General features: G+C 38.3%; 1 protein-coding gene across 2 annotated transcripts in view; it reads left to right on the forward strand.

The window, feature by feature from the left end:
- The window catches only part of LOC134529800 (galanin receptor type 2-like), a 66266-nt gene extending 57375 nt beyond the window's left edge, over nt 1-8891 (forward strand). For both annotated transcript variants that reach the window (XM_063364252.1, XM_063364253.1), the window contains exons 5-7: nt 3880-4091; nt 5859-6021; nt 8154-8891. In XM_063364252.1, the coding sequence (XP_063220322.1) occupies nt 3880-4091; nt 5859-6021; nt 8154-8570 (792 nt within the window). In that variant the 3' untranslated portion in view covers nt 8571-8891. The remainder of the gene's footprint in view (nt 1-3879; nt 4092-5858; nt 6022-8153) is intronic.
- The last annotated feature ends 5521 nt before the right edge of the window (nt 8892-14412 follow it).

A 14412-nucleotide genomic window follows, 5' to 3' on the forward strand; every position in this document is an offset into this window, starting at 1 on the left:
TAAGGTTCGCGGGCTTTCACCGCCATTGTCTGAAGTAGCTTGGCTTCTGGGTTGTAGCCGTGTCCTTGGCGAATGATTCACCGACGTTTCGGTCGAAATTGCAGTCGCCATCATCAGGGAGCAGTTACCTACTGTAACTGTAGGTAACTGCTCCCTGATGATGGTGACTTCAATGTCGACCGAAACGTCGGTGAATTATTCGCCAAGGACACGGCTACAACCCAGAAGCCAAGCTAATTCATATGAAATGTAAGTTTTTTTTTTTTAATTTTATCTTTTAATCGTACACGAGGATTACCTTAAATGAGGAATTAGTTTGCCAAAAACTGTGACGCGGAGATGGCAACATTGTCTCGCTCGTGTGTCGTGTCGCGTGAAGCGTTCTTGCACGCAGGATCGCCGTGTGTCTAGCAGTGTTTAAACTGGCTATATTTAAAACCACGCGAGGGCAGTAAATGTGCGCAGTAAACCAGTGTAGTCAGCAGTCCCTCACACGCCGGGATGGGGATATCCCGCTGTGGTGCCGGCCCGCACTTCAACCAGGTTCTCAACCGAGCGAACATCCGACTCGCTTCCGGTGGTACCTGATTTTTTTTTCCTAACCTAACTAAAACTAAGTGTATTCGGGAGGGGTCCGGGTTAGGGAGTGACCTAGATGCGTCAATACGCCTAGTCATGCGGGGATTAGCCATGCAGGGAGAGGGTCGCATGCATCGTGTGCTAGGAGGGGATTGGCCAGCCACGGCAGCTATTGGCGCCATGACTAACTCCCCTCACTATTAACTCTAGACTAAACTACTAGATAAGTTGGGCCCAGATAAAACCTGCATAGACACAGGGAAAACCCTGGGCACTTTCATGCGGGATGCCAAATTTCATGCATTAATTTCAGGCAGGTTAAATACGGGAGAAAGAAGGATGGTTCAGGAAGAAGAGTTGGCCAGAGCAGAAAGAGTCTACCATGCGGGGTTTGGGCGCCGCATTGTTTGTTGTTCCGCAGTTCTGGATCTTCTGACCAGGGACGCGAGCGCCCCTGGTGGTGGCTGGCCACACCGGGCCACCCACTCCGCCTCCAGTAGCACCTAAACTAAAAGAAGAAAATTAGAACACCTTACATACTAAATATACACAAACAGAACATATTTCACTATGTGGTACCTGCCAGGCAAATCCGATAACGGTTTCCCGTGATCTTCCCGAAACCACTTTAGACAATTTGTAGATGGCGCGTGTCCACAATTTATGGTTGATTTAGAGCAAAAGGCAGGCTTCCACAGAAATTTTCTAATAAAATACCTTGGCTTTCGACCTTGAGCCGCGTCAAAGTGGTAGATTTCTCACCCCTAAAGATGCCTGCTGCAACGCAGAGCGAAACGTCGCACAGTGGGGAAAAGAGAGCTTCGAAACTGGCATCAATTCAAATATTATTTTATATTATTCACACGTAACATATATATTTTAGTATGTTATTGTAGTCTAAAGAAAAATTCTTTACCGTCATAACCATAGAATTAATAATAGAAGAAAACAAATATATTACAATTTATATTTACAACCATAATTTCAAAAAAAAAATTCTGTCATCAGCACTGTCATCACCATCATCATTATCATCGTCATCATCATCGCAAAAACTGTCAGAAGGAAAACCAGTAATATGCTAGAGTAAGAATATTTAAATAAAAATTCATATTTACACTCAGAACTTCACAATTGAACACCGGCCTCTGGTGGCAATAATACGCACTCGACCGAAATGTACGGGCGGCAAGAAGTCTTCGAGCAGTCCATGACAAACTGTGCCAAGAAACACCGAGGTCCAGAGAGAATTCAGTCGACGTGGTAGTAAATAAAAGTCCTCGGTGGTATCTGGAACAGTTCCAGCCCATACATTTACACGCGCGGAATTACCACTTCTCCTGACTTTCGAGTCTTTTCCCTCAAGTTCTGTGTGAAATAGTAAGATCTGGACATAAGTGTTTTCAACTTATTTTTCCCCACTTACTCTTTGATATTACACTTAATTTACGGTTTTTTTTTAACAAACAGTGATTATCATACAAACGAAGGGTTCTCTATATTTACATTAAACTGGGTATTCGTAGAAACTAAGCTGAATTCTGAATTCCGCGTTCTTTATCCAGTTGAAAACATGATAAACATTCATGAGAAGTTAAGAAGATATTTTTTTTTCTTTAAAGAATTTTTTTAGGTTTTTGTGTTTTTGTGTGAGGTGATATTCCCAAAACATCCGTATAATTTACGAAGATCCTAGGTAACTTGATACAAGCGCTCTTCGTTAGTATGACAACACATGGTTATGTGTGAAATACTTGTCTTCATTTAAACGCCTACACAACACTCCTTGACAATTCATATCATGCTTATCATTGCTTTATTATCTATCACGCATATTGAATATTCTGTATCCCCCAAAATGAGTCAAGCTTATATAATTCTGAAGTAGGTCTACCATAGAATTCCTACAATTCACAACAAAATAGTTCTCGTTTTTACTGTTTCCCCTCACAGCTAGTACCCCCTTCCCACGGAAGGCGATTGATGTTAGTTTCCTGACTGGCAGTAGCGTAACCAGGATTTGTGTATGGGGGGGGGGGGGGGTTAAGAAGCATGCACCCCCCCATCCTATTAAAGCGGGGGGTGGGGGGGTCCTCCCCCGGAAAAATTTGGATTTTAAGGTGTAAAATAGTGCTATTTTAGCAGTTTTCGGTACTTAACTTTAAATATTGTAATGGTAAAAATATTATTAATTGTTTAATAAAAAAATTGTTTGAGTGATGAAGTAAGAAATTAATTAAAGATATTTCAATCAATCCAAGTGCCTTGTCCACGTCCACTCAAAATCATAAATCATGCTCGAAGCTCGACAATACAAAAAAAAAGGAATAAAAAGGGTTGGGTTTCGGCAGAACTGGCCTATTCCTGGAAACAATTAACTTTAGCTTGAAGAGTTACTCAGTCACCACCTGCTTATAATTACCGCGCTGGTTAAATACAGTAGGTGTAAGATATTTGAAAACTTGGGACCCGTCACGGCGTCACAACCTTATAGCTTCTGCTCGCGACAGGGGTAGGGGAAGGGAAGGAGAATCGGTAGGGCTCGCCTACTCTTCCCCTCCAGTGCAGTGGCCGGTGATAGCAGTAAGACACCCAGGCTTTTAGCTAACCTGCTTTCAGATAAGAAAAAAATAATGGCTAAGGGGGGGGGGGGGTTAGAACCCCTAACCATCCCCCCCCCTGGCTTCGCCCCTGCTGACTGGGTCAAAGCTAAGGTGTCATCACCTCTAGTCCGTATCTGATGACCTGAATGTCAATGAACCACTAAACCCTAGTTCATGAATTCACGAGTCATGTCTCCGAGACTGAAGTGGGAGCTCCGACCAGGAAATAAGATACTCAATGCTCGAACTGAAGCGTGTCGCATGTATTTAAAAATTTTTTTTTTGACGTGACAACATCTAATAAATCGATGAACGCCGGCGGCACGCACGAAAAAGTGTCCCGTTACGCACATTGTTCCGTTACGCTGTGTCCCGTTACGCTCATTGTACGCTTGCGCCGCATCTATCTCTCTTCCACTCGACTGTTTATAAAGTGAAGTGAAAAGTTAATGTGGTTTTCATTGCTTATTACAACAACAATTTTGGCAATAAAGGTTAATTATTCTTGCATTTTAAAAATCTGATTACTAGTAAAATTTCAAGTATTTATTCTTTTATTATTAACATAAAAATGATTCAATTTTATTCATAAAGTATGCAATCATTTCATCAATGTTTTGTTATGACGTTGTCACGTTAAACTATCGTCCGTAAACCGACTTTACAGACAACCAATTTTTTTTTCTTTTGTTTTTAGGAAACTTTCCCAGTGACGTACACGAACGGCATTCGCAATGTTACTATCTATCATTGCAATGACAACGACACGAACGGAGTGCCCTTTGCCATCTACGAGTTGTTCATTCTGTTCGGGGCGCCGGCGGTGCTGATGGTGACCTGCTACAGCTACGTCATCCGAGAGCTGTGGAGGAGCACACACAGCGTGGGGATCCTGACCAACGCCACTACGTGGGTGCTTTCCCTTTTTCATCCGCGGAACTTCCTTAAATCATCATTTCTTGATTTCAAGCAGACGAGCTTCATTTTTATTATTATAATTATTTGAGTGCCTACCAACAGTCAGAGCCTTTAACAGGTGGGCACTTAACAAATATTACAAAAAAAATATACAATAACATACACAAAACAAAATAATAACACGACAGTAAAATGGGACAACACAAACATAAACACATGACAAAAGACACTTAAAAAATTATAATTACTAAATTTGTCAATATTAAATTAATTAATGAACTAACAATAATACATTATTTACATCAGAAATTATCTTAACTGTAAGAAAATTAAGAATTCAAAATGTCTTTCATTAAAATTTTTGCCCTTTTGAAAGGGTCTAAAACTTTCAAAATATCATTACAATTATCAGTACACCGTTTTGATAGCTCATTTTTTTATGTGGTACGTTCCAAAAGGTCGCATTGTTCTATGATTGAATGAAGGAACTCGAAGACCAATTTTGATAAATATTTCAGTGCTGTGGTAAACATTTATAAAACAATTTATTACAAAAACAGTATCAGAAACTTTCCTTCTAAACTGAAGTGCATGCGTGTTCAGGGTTTCAAGGGTTAAGTCATAGTTAAAATTCTCTGAATTATCATCTATTAAATGTTTGTTAAAAATGTATCTAAACAATTTATTTTGTATATTTTCATGTCTATTTGAGTCAGTTCCAGATGACAGAGCCATACTCTAATCTCGATCTTACTAAGTTAAAATAAAGACTAATTACAGAATCAAGAGAGCTAGCCAAATAAGTTAAATATTTAATAAGCCCTATTATTTTGTTTGCAATTGCAATTAAATTATCCACTTGCAATGTAAACAAGTTTAGTATTTTGTTGAAATTCATTACATATACGGTAAATATACTTGTTTGATAAAGTACCTACTGCTTGTTTGTACACATTACAATCCGCGTTGCTGCAAATATTACTCTTGATCAAAGTCGAGACTAACAGATCCTGTTTGGTCATTGCTTCACATTATGTACTACTCAAATAGTTTGCAAGCAGTTTTTTTAAAGAAATAATTCTTTTTTTTTATTTCACGTTAACCTTTATTGTGTAGGTACAGCAAATACTCCTGTTTTAATTGTGTTACCCTAAACCTGCTCTTAAAATTTATTATGCTGTTTCAAATGTTATCTTTAAAAGATTTGTGCAATGGGAGTGCATGACTTGATGTAAGTTTTTGGACATACGCCATTGCTAAGAACTTTTTCTGTTGAAGAAAAACTAATAAAAAAATTAATAAATAAAAATACCCAAAAAAAGACAAAAAACACACAAAATTAAGCAAACAATTGCTGTTGTCAACAAGAATATGAACACCACAAAATATTCCGAAACAGGAATATGGTCAACAAGCAAAGAAAAACCAAGAAAAATGTACTAAGAGAACGAAAAACACCCCCACAAATGATGATTTGCTTGTTGACCATATTCCTGTTTCGGAATATTTTGTGGTGTTCATATCCTTGTTGACAACAGCAATTGTTTGCTTAATTTTGTGTGTTTTTTTTTGTCTTTTTTGGGTATTTTTATTTATTTATTTTATTTATTAGTTTTTCTTCAACAGAAAAAGTTCTTAGCAATGGCGTATGTCCAAAAACTTACATCAAGCTGTTTCAAATGTTGATGTAAGAAAATAATTAAAACTTAGATTTGATATTTAATCTGGTTACCGGTTCATTAAATGTTTGTTTCCCAGAGCAAACAGCAGGGCACCTCCCCAGACGGGGACCAGGCTGCCAGTGGAAGATACCACACAGAGGAAAATGAGGATTGTTGGCAGACGGTGCAGGACGACCCGAACAGAAACTGTGCCCTGCCATCTCAGGAGGACTGACGTCGCTAGGAGAGCCAGGAAACAAGTAAACTTACCTTACATATTTTTGCTTCACGTAATGAAATAAATTAATTTACATTAATGTATTATTACTAGATACCTGTAAAATTCGCGTATTAAATTCGCGTATTCATTTCGCGATAGGATAGAGTCCAAATACTTTTGACATTATTTTGCTTCAGTGATTGGGCCACAGTTTATCTGAAGGACTCTGGGCCAATGAAAAATCTTTAACAGACGAATTAGCGAATCACGATCATTCCAGTCAACAGGTGTTACGAGTCGGTAACCAATCAGCAGATGTAATTTGCACGAGTGCATAGAGGATCATTGAGTCTATTCCTTAGGGATTTGAAATCGCGAATATTACAGGTCTCTAATTATTACTTATGTACTTTTACCACAGCGTGTGGTTTCGCTGTTTAAGAGGTATAGTTTCCATAATTATTTTCTTATATTGTTTAGTGTTTTTGAAAATTATGTTTAATAAGTTCGTAATATTACACAATTTTATTGTTTATAATCTTTTTTTCTACTTAACAATTCTTTATTTGACGGTTTTTATGAACTTAAATCCAATTTTTTGTCAATCTTAGCTTATACTGAAAGCATGAAACCATGTGACATGCAATTTTGAATTGACCGTTCGTATGCAGCTTTCGGCTTAAAACGATTTGTTTTCAGTGGATCATTCATTAAATCAATAGATACAAATTAGGTTTTCTCGAAACCACAGAAACCTTAGATTTGTTGAGGTTTTTTTTGGAAACCCATATTCTTAATTATTTATCCTGCCTGTTCAACCCGTCATCATATCACCGTCTCTCAAGACCAGTAGAACTAACTATTGTTGCGTCACAGTCGGCCATCTCGCCCAGCTGTCGAGGCGTGACCTGTGCAATTGCAGGACTTCCAGTCGGAAAAAAAAAGTGTGCGTGGAGTCTTTGAAGTGAAACTATTGCTTAATATATTATTATATATAGAAAACCTTATTCTATTTGGCTGAGGGTGCGTATAAAAAAAATATATATGCAAGTATGCGAGCGCTAAATCATGCTATTGCGCAAGTATGCAAGTGTGCGAGTGGGCAAGCATGCATGTTTGCAAGTATGCTGCATACCTCTCCCCTGCCGTCTCCACATCTACCGGTTCCCCCACCACGTAAATAACTATTTCCCTCGTGCGATCGGAATATTCGTAACGCTCGAAAATTGTAGCCACCTCAGCAAAGAAGTTTCACTTCAATAAGCATGGGTCGTGCGCACAACACTCGACCGCCAATAGAACCTCCACGTTCAAAACAACGCATAGCGTAGTCGAGGAAGAGAGGGCATGGGCATAGGTGGGCAAATTAATGTGTTTATTTCTGTTATGGACGCATGGGTAAACAGCAAACAGCCAATATGAGCAAACGGGAGTTGGGGGCGGTTTGTATTATTGTTAATCATAATTGGTATCAAGAAATTGTCGAGGTACCTATAATATTTCTCAGGCAATTCCTGCTTTAAAAATAAATCGGGCCAGTTATCAGCAAAACGTAACTAGCGATTAATGTAACTGAAAATAAATACTAATTTGTCAGAAAGCTGCACAAATTCAAACAACTGTCCCACCGATTATAAAATGAAACCCACAAGAAAACTGCAAATTAATATGGAATCATACATAGAATAATTTACAACTACTATAGAGCCTATTAAGACAATGAACCTAGTCTTTGTACCATGATGTCAAGGTAGCCTACTGTAAGCAACATGTTCCGTTAGAGACCAAACACACTCGGTTACATGACCTTAGATCATTTGAGGTCATTTTCAGATATTACCAAGTCACATATTACCGCTCGCCATATATTACCAAGTGATTAGTAAAACACTTAGGTATGAGGTTTAACGGTACCATTTATTTTTGTAGAGGTATAAGCATACAAAATATCCAAGCTTACAGCGAACTCCGAACTCTTTGATGCCGACTTAGTGCTCATTACAGTTGAGACATGATAAGATGTTGGGATTTAACTCACGACCCTAGCCACATGAGGGTGATGCTTTAGAAACCACGGCCACGGATTATCCTTAAATATAAATAAGCCAGTTGTTTCGTTTGTTTTACTAGGATGCTTTCTTAAATGGTTGTGTTTTATGTTTCTGTTCTCAGGTTATCAAAATGCTCATGTTGGTGGTGGTTCTGTTCCTGGCATGCTGGGGTCCACGAATCATCATGGAACTTATCATCAAAATCGGCCTTGATATGTTTACAAGCGCTGTTTACAGTCTAAGAGTCACTTTCAATGTTCTTCCCTATATTCATGCATGCATAAACCCTATAATTTATTCGTTTATGTCTAAAAACTTCCGTTCCTCACTAAAACGCTTGTGCTGCAGAAGGAGGCAAAAATCCAAAGTGTCTCTTGGCGCGATTTCTTGTTCCGAGCAGTCCACTACACAACACACCTACAGCGACCGGAAAAAGAAGTTGGCAGACTGTTCTTCATCTGCCACTACGTGCCAGGTCGACGACCACTCAGAAGATGCGATTGTGACTTTCGATAAAATCAGTGTCACCCCAGTCTGAAAAACTTGTGCACATGCCGAAGAAATCCTGAAAGAACTATACATACATTTTTGTTGTGATTATTTATACTATCAACGATATTTAAGCAGCCAAAATAAAGTGACATATTTTTGTTAACCACTCTATGGATGGGATATAAGATTAAATCTCGCTGTACCTGCAATTAGTGTGCTAATTTTTGTGGCTGTGATGTTACCTCTGTGAATTGTTTAGTTATTCAGTCTTATTTAATCCAGAAACTTTTATGTGTGTGTATGTATATATATATATACGTGTGTGTCAGTATTTCGATGATGATAAATTATGGTAGTAATATTTAAAGAATTCTTTCACTGTAAATTTAATTTTTGTGTCTTTGGCTCCTATTGTATAAATCCCAGACATAATTTCAACTGGCAACACTAAATGAGATTTATTTCCAGTATATATTTAATCTAAAACTTGGATAAAGGCTCTCTGTTGTATATCTCCCTATTTACACATTTATTAAGCCAGGTTTTCGTGATTTTAATGCATCAATATACAACCATATGCATCAATATACAACCATATGCATCAATATACAACCAAGAAAGTGGTTGCCAAATGAAAAGTGTTGGGAAAATGACAATTTACGAACCCTTATGAAATCATCATTATTAATGTACTGTCAATGTCATCTAGCTGATTATGAGAGCAGTTTAGGTACAACAATTTGAAACGAGTCAATGCATTCATGGTTTGTGTCATAACAAATGCATGTCTTTTGTTGTTTTCAAAAGATAATTTTTTCAAAGTTATTGATATAATGTAACTAGTTGTAAAATATGTACTTGTGTGTGTAACAAGGGCGCCCATACCCGGGGGCAGGGGGGGGCCGTGGCCCCCCCCCTAGCTTTCAGGAAGGAAAAAATATATAGTGTAGTCAGGTGTTTTACTTTAAAGAAAATTATTTCAATTCGGTATTATGTAGAAGTGGTTCAACACGAATCTATTATTTTATATCGTCTTTTACATGTCTAATTCATTTTTTATGTTAGTTCAAGCATTAGTTCTGCTGCTGCGATATAAGGTGTTGTGTACAGGGAGAAAATGCGGGCAAGCTCAACGCCCGTGGCGAGTCATTCCCCTTCGTAATCCTGCCCAAGCTCACGCGATAACACAACACAACAGATTTAGACCAGAGTTAGACGACGCGACAATTGACATGTGCTTGCAGACGACGAAATGTTTTGCTACTTTTTCGTCATAATAATGTGTATGTTCACAAATAACATCTCAAAACAGAGATTTTTCAATAGTCTTTAGATCTACAGGTTTATGCATCTGGTCTAGATTTAGTTTAGTGTATTCAGTCAGTATAAATAACTTAAGTGTAAATAAATCAGTGAAAAGTGTAAAGAAAAAAACTTTTGTTATTATGTAGTACTTCTTAGTTTTCCTCATTCGTCACATCCACTCAGAATATTCACAATAATTTTTAAGGTAAGCTTACACCATTGAAGTTACTCAAATAAGAATTATTGTTCAGAAAAGTCTACAACGTAAAATTTATGTTGGAATTTTGAACTTAGAGGAAAACTTTTTTTTTCCTTCAAAAGTGTTTAAAAGGATAAGGATTCCGCTACCTTCAGTAGACTCGGAAGCAATTCACACTGGAATCCCGATTTTACGTCGCTTGGATTGCATTCGTAAAAACGTTATCTTCATAAAATTTTAAACACCCCACCCCCTGAAGATACATGTTATAATTTATTGAACGGAATATATATCATATTAAATAGTAAAAACAATGACTGCCGTCTGCCCTCTGCCCTCCCCTGCGTTCCCCTTATTTATTATTTTTTTAACATTCCATAACTTGCCTCATTGCACGAGTGATATAAAGTGACCTCACAGCGACTAACCACAGCTGCACCACGCATTGCATCATGTTAACTTTTGTGTGGTGACAGATACATCAATACTGACCTTCTAGAAAAATTTCAAAAGCAGAGAGAAAGCAATGACGAATTCAAAACCATTTTCGAGGCAGTAAAAGAAGACTGTATGAGCTTGACATAGATATAAAAATCCCAATATTGTCTGGAAGGCAGACCCACAGATGTAACGTGAATGTCCAGTGCTCATCACCTGAAGACTATTTCAAAGTTGCAATTTACAATCCGTATATGGATTCTATAATTATGTCACTTACTACAAGATTTGAAAGAGATAAAGGCATTCCCTCTCAAAGGTGGAATTCTTCAACCACATTTGATGAAAAAGGAGACGAAAGAAGATTTAATGAGAGACATAAAAAGTTTGCAAAAGTTTTATCAAATCGACAACTTGGAAGCAGAAGCCAGAGTATGGTATGACGTCTGGACGAATACGGAATGTTTGGAAAAAAACAACGCTCCATGATATATTTAATTTGTACGCGACATTTATTTAGGGGTAAAGAGAGCAATGATATCCGTGTTCCCGAGACGCTGCAAAAATATAAGGACTGTATTCCTGCATTTGTGTTGCTAAAAATTCACTTGTTACAATAAAACAGTTATTATTTAATTAATAAAGTAGCCAATAAAGTTTTTTTAATGGCGAATGAGTACTGTGGTCTAGTATTTTAGTAACAGGACAAAAAATTTTAACAGGGTCAGAACTGGAACTATTTTATGGCTAGTAACAGGCCGAAGTTAGTCTTCCAAAATATTAAAAATACTTCATACCCCTAAGTCTGGCCCCCCCCTACAAATTATCATATGGGCGCCCTTGGTGTGTAAGGATGTAGAAAAAATTTACGTGTATTTAAAAACTAAACCCATCGTATCTTAACATAGGTATTGTGAAGTTAACTAAGATTTACAGTATGAATGACTTGTTCATGAGATTAAGTGCTTGTAAATACTACATTTTTGTGCAATTTCACCAATATGTTTTGCATTTAACATGTGTGTTTGTTTAAGTATTGAATTATATTTAAAAACTGGAAAATGGCTTAATTGTTTGTTATTTATTCTGATATAAATCGTATTTATCAACTTTTCTTTTTATTTGCTGTTTTAAAAACCAAATGTATGTGTTGATAGGAATAGAGCTGTTTTTCACAGTGGTTTCTTTTTATTTCCAAAACCACAGAAGATGTTACCCCACAGTCTTGATCCCTGTTAATCATCAATCACACACCAAGGACTTGGAGGTCATTAATGAGGTAGAAAAATGTTTGCTACCTTCTTGTGTCTACCATCACTAAATTTAGTACACTATTTATTAATGAAACCAAAGTATAAATCACGCCTCGATGCTGCCCATCATGTTCATAAGCAGTACAAGATACCATAGTAAATTAGATGATAAAAAAATGTGCCTGACTAGACACAGAAAAGTATAGAAGGCTTAAGGCCCGATTAACGAGAATCAGTAATGTGCCGAATAAAATGTGAGAGTGAGAGAGTCAGTCACCACTTACAGGCTAAATGCATCTATCATGCTCAGTTCATAAGCATCCCTCACTCATAACGGAGCATCCTTGCTAATGCTGGTCAAGGAGCGACTGTTATGCAAGAGCGCCAACCTCTGCACTCCCATTTGTTAACCTCGCGCGCAAAAACTAGGTAGCACGAATATTTATACAATGTCATGGCGCTAAGAAAGCTTTAACATTCCAACTAAAACTATACATAAATAACTTCAAAACTTAAGACTAATTTGAAGTAAATAACACAAGTCCGAGCAGGAAGTGTCCGCTGCATCAACACACCCACGCTGTCTCACACTACATGAATTCGTGTTGAGTGGTGATGTCCCACAACTGTCTCAAAAGCAAGGATGGCAATGCCGTTGCACGTCAAAATCACTAAAATCTTTTTATTAATATGAAAGTCGTGTGCAAAATAATATGATGTGTAAATAGGAAAACATGTGTCTATAACTTTAAAAAAAATCACTGAACATTAATTTTACTAAGCAAAAAGTATTATTTTGGTTTAAATTTATAGATGATTTAAAATTTTTAAAAAATTTTAAATGAATAAACTCATTCAAAAAATCAATCCAGTATTGTGATGCAGTATTTTATTTCAAAATAAGATTAAGAATGAAAAGTTTGATATAGCTCAAAAAAAAATTAAACTTTGATAGTGTGGCATGCTTACATATTTAAGGTGATCTGTCCCAATTTATCTGATACAGAGGACTGGGAGCCATTTTACATCCAATAATATCCATCCAACTCTATCATAAAATATACTATTTTAAGACAAATATTTGATTGTGTGACAGAGCCTTAAAATTTTTTAATAAACTATATGTAACTACACCAGTTTAGTGGCATACGAGAAATGTCTGGTGAAATTAAAACCTTTATATATTCCTTATGCTATTGACGTATCCCTGGCAGAGACCGACAGTGATGGAGTGTTTAAGGTGGGGGTGAAAGCCCCCGAGATGTGGTGAGCTCCAGTGCGGCCGAAGAGATCCTGTAGTCGAGCGGCGAGTCGGGCCGAGGTGGGCTGCAGCCGAGGGTCTTCGGGCAGGAAAGGGGGGGGGGGGAATGTCAAAAAGGGGGAGGGGCAGGCGAGCAAGAAGGAGCCTATAGCTTAATCCCCGAGGGGCCGCTCCAGGGAGAGGAGGGAGCCTAGAGCGTAATCCCCATGGGGCTGCTCCAGGAAGAGGGGGGAGCCTAGAGCATATTCCCCGAGAGGCCGCCCCAGAGAGAGGAGGGAAGCTAGAGCGAAATCCTCGAAAAGCCACTCCAGTGACGAGGGAAGGAGGGAGAGAGGAAGAATAGTGAAGGAAAATAAGAGACTATTTGTACTATTTAATACCCAGATTGCTCAAGGGTAAGAACTCTCTGTCTGGTTAATTTTTTTTCCTAACCTAAATTAAAACTAAGTGTGATTGGGAGGGGTCTGGGTTAGGGAGAGACTGTAAGTGTGTCTCAGGCCGAAGCCTATACGCTCTAATCATGCAGGGGTTAAGCCATACGGGAGAGGGAGCATGCATCGTGTGCTAGGAGGGGGATTGGCCAGCCATGGCAGCAATGGCGCCATGACTAACTCCCCTCACTGACTATTCTAGACAATAAACTAGATAGGTTGGGCCCAGGTAAAACCTGCATAGACACAGGGAAAACCCTGGGCACTTACATGCGGGATGCACAAATTCATGCATAATGGTCGAGCAGGTTAACTACAGGAGGCAGAGGGGTGGTTCTGGATGGGGGGTTGGACAGAGTAGGGGGGGGGGGGGTCTGCCATGTGGGGGGTTTGGGGCTTGTGCATTACTGTGCGCATAAATTTTGGGCGGTGCTGGGTTTCCCACCAGGCTGCCTGCCAGCCAGCCATTTCTGGTTAATCATTGCTGGATGGTTATGTCCCCCAGCTTTACAAATTGCTCAATGAGAAACCATTATAATATACTGTTATACATCATATAACAGCACACTGCATATTATTAACTAAATATTTACAACCCTTATATAATACATATGACGAATAATTAGTGCCAGAGTTCCATTGCGGCAAAGGCACAATAATTATTTAGTCTGTTTGTTCATAAGTCGGTTGTCGCCATCTATGTGCGCATGCTGCACTAACGTCCCATAGACGTGCCAGGTAGGAGATATGTATAATGTCTTTCAGACAGGGGTCTGTTCCTAAAATGGGTGGGTTTACTGGCCGAGGTCAGAATAAGGGATAAGACACTATGCTTCAAATCGCGTTTTAATTTTAACCTTAGCTTATTTAACTAAAATTTAACCTAATTCTGGTGTAACTAGACCTTAGACATAAGATCACATTTACTTGACTTCCCTGTTACAAAAACCATTACATGCTATCTAGAACATAAAAGTTCTTATTTGGTCGACGCGAACATT

The sequence above is a fragment of the Bacillus rossius genome, chromosome 2, assembly GCF_032445375.1.
Source record: "Bacillus rossius redtenbacheri isolate Brsri chromosome 2, Brsri_v3, whole genome shotgun sequence".
Classification (NCBI taxonomy): Eukaryota; Metazoa; Arthropoda; class Insecta; order Phasmatodea; family Bacillidae; genus Bacillus; species Bacillus rossius.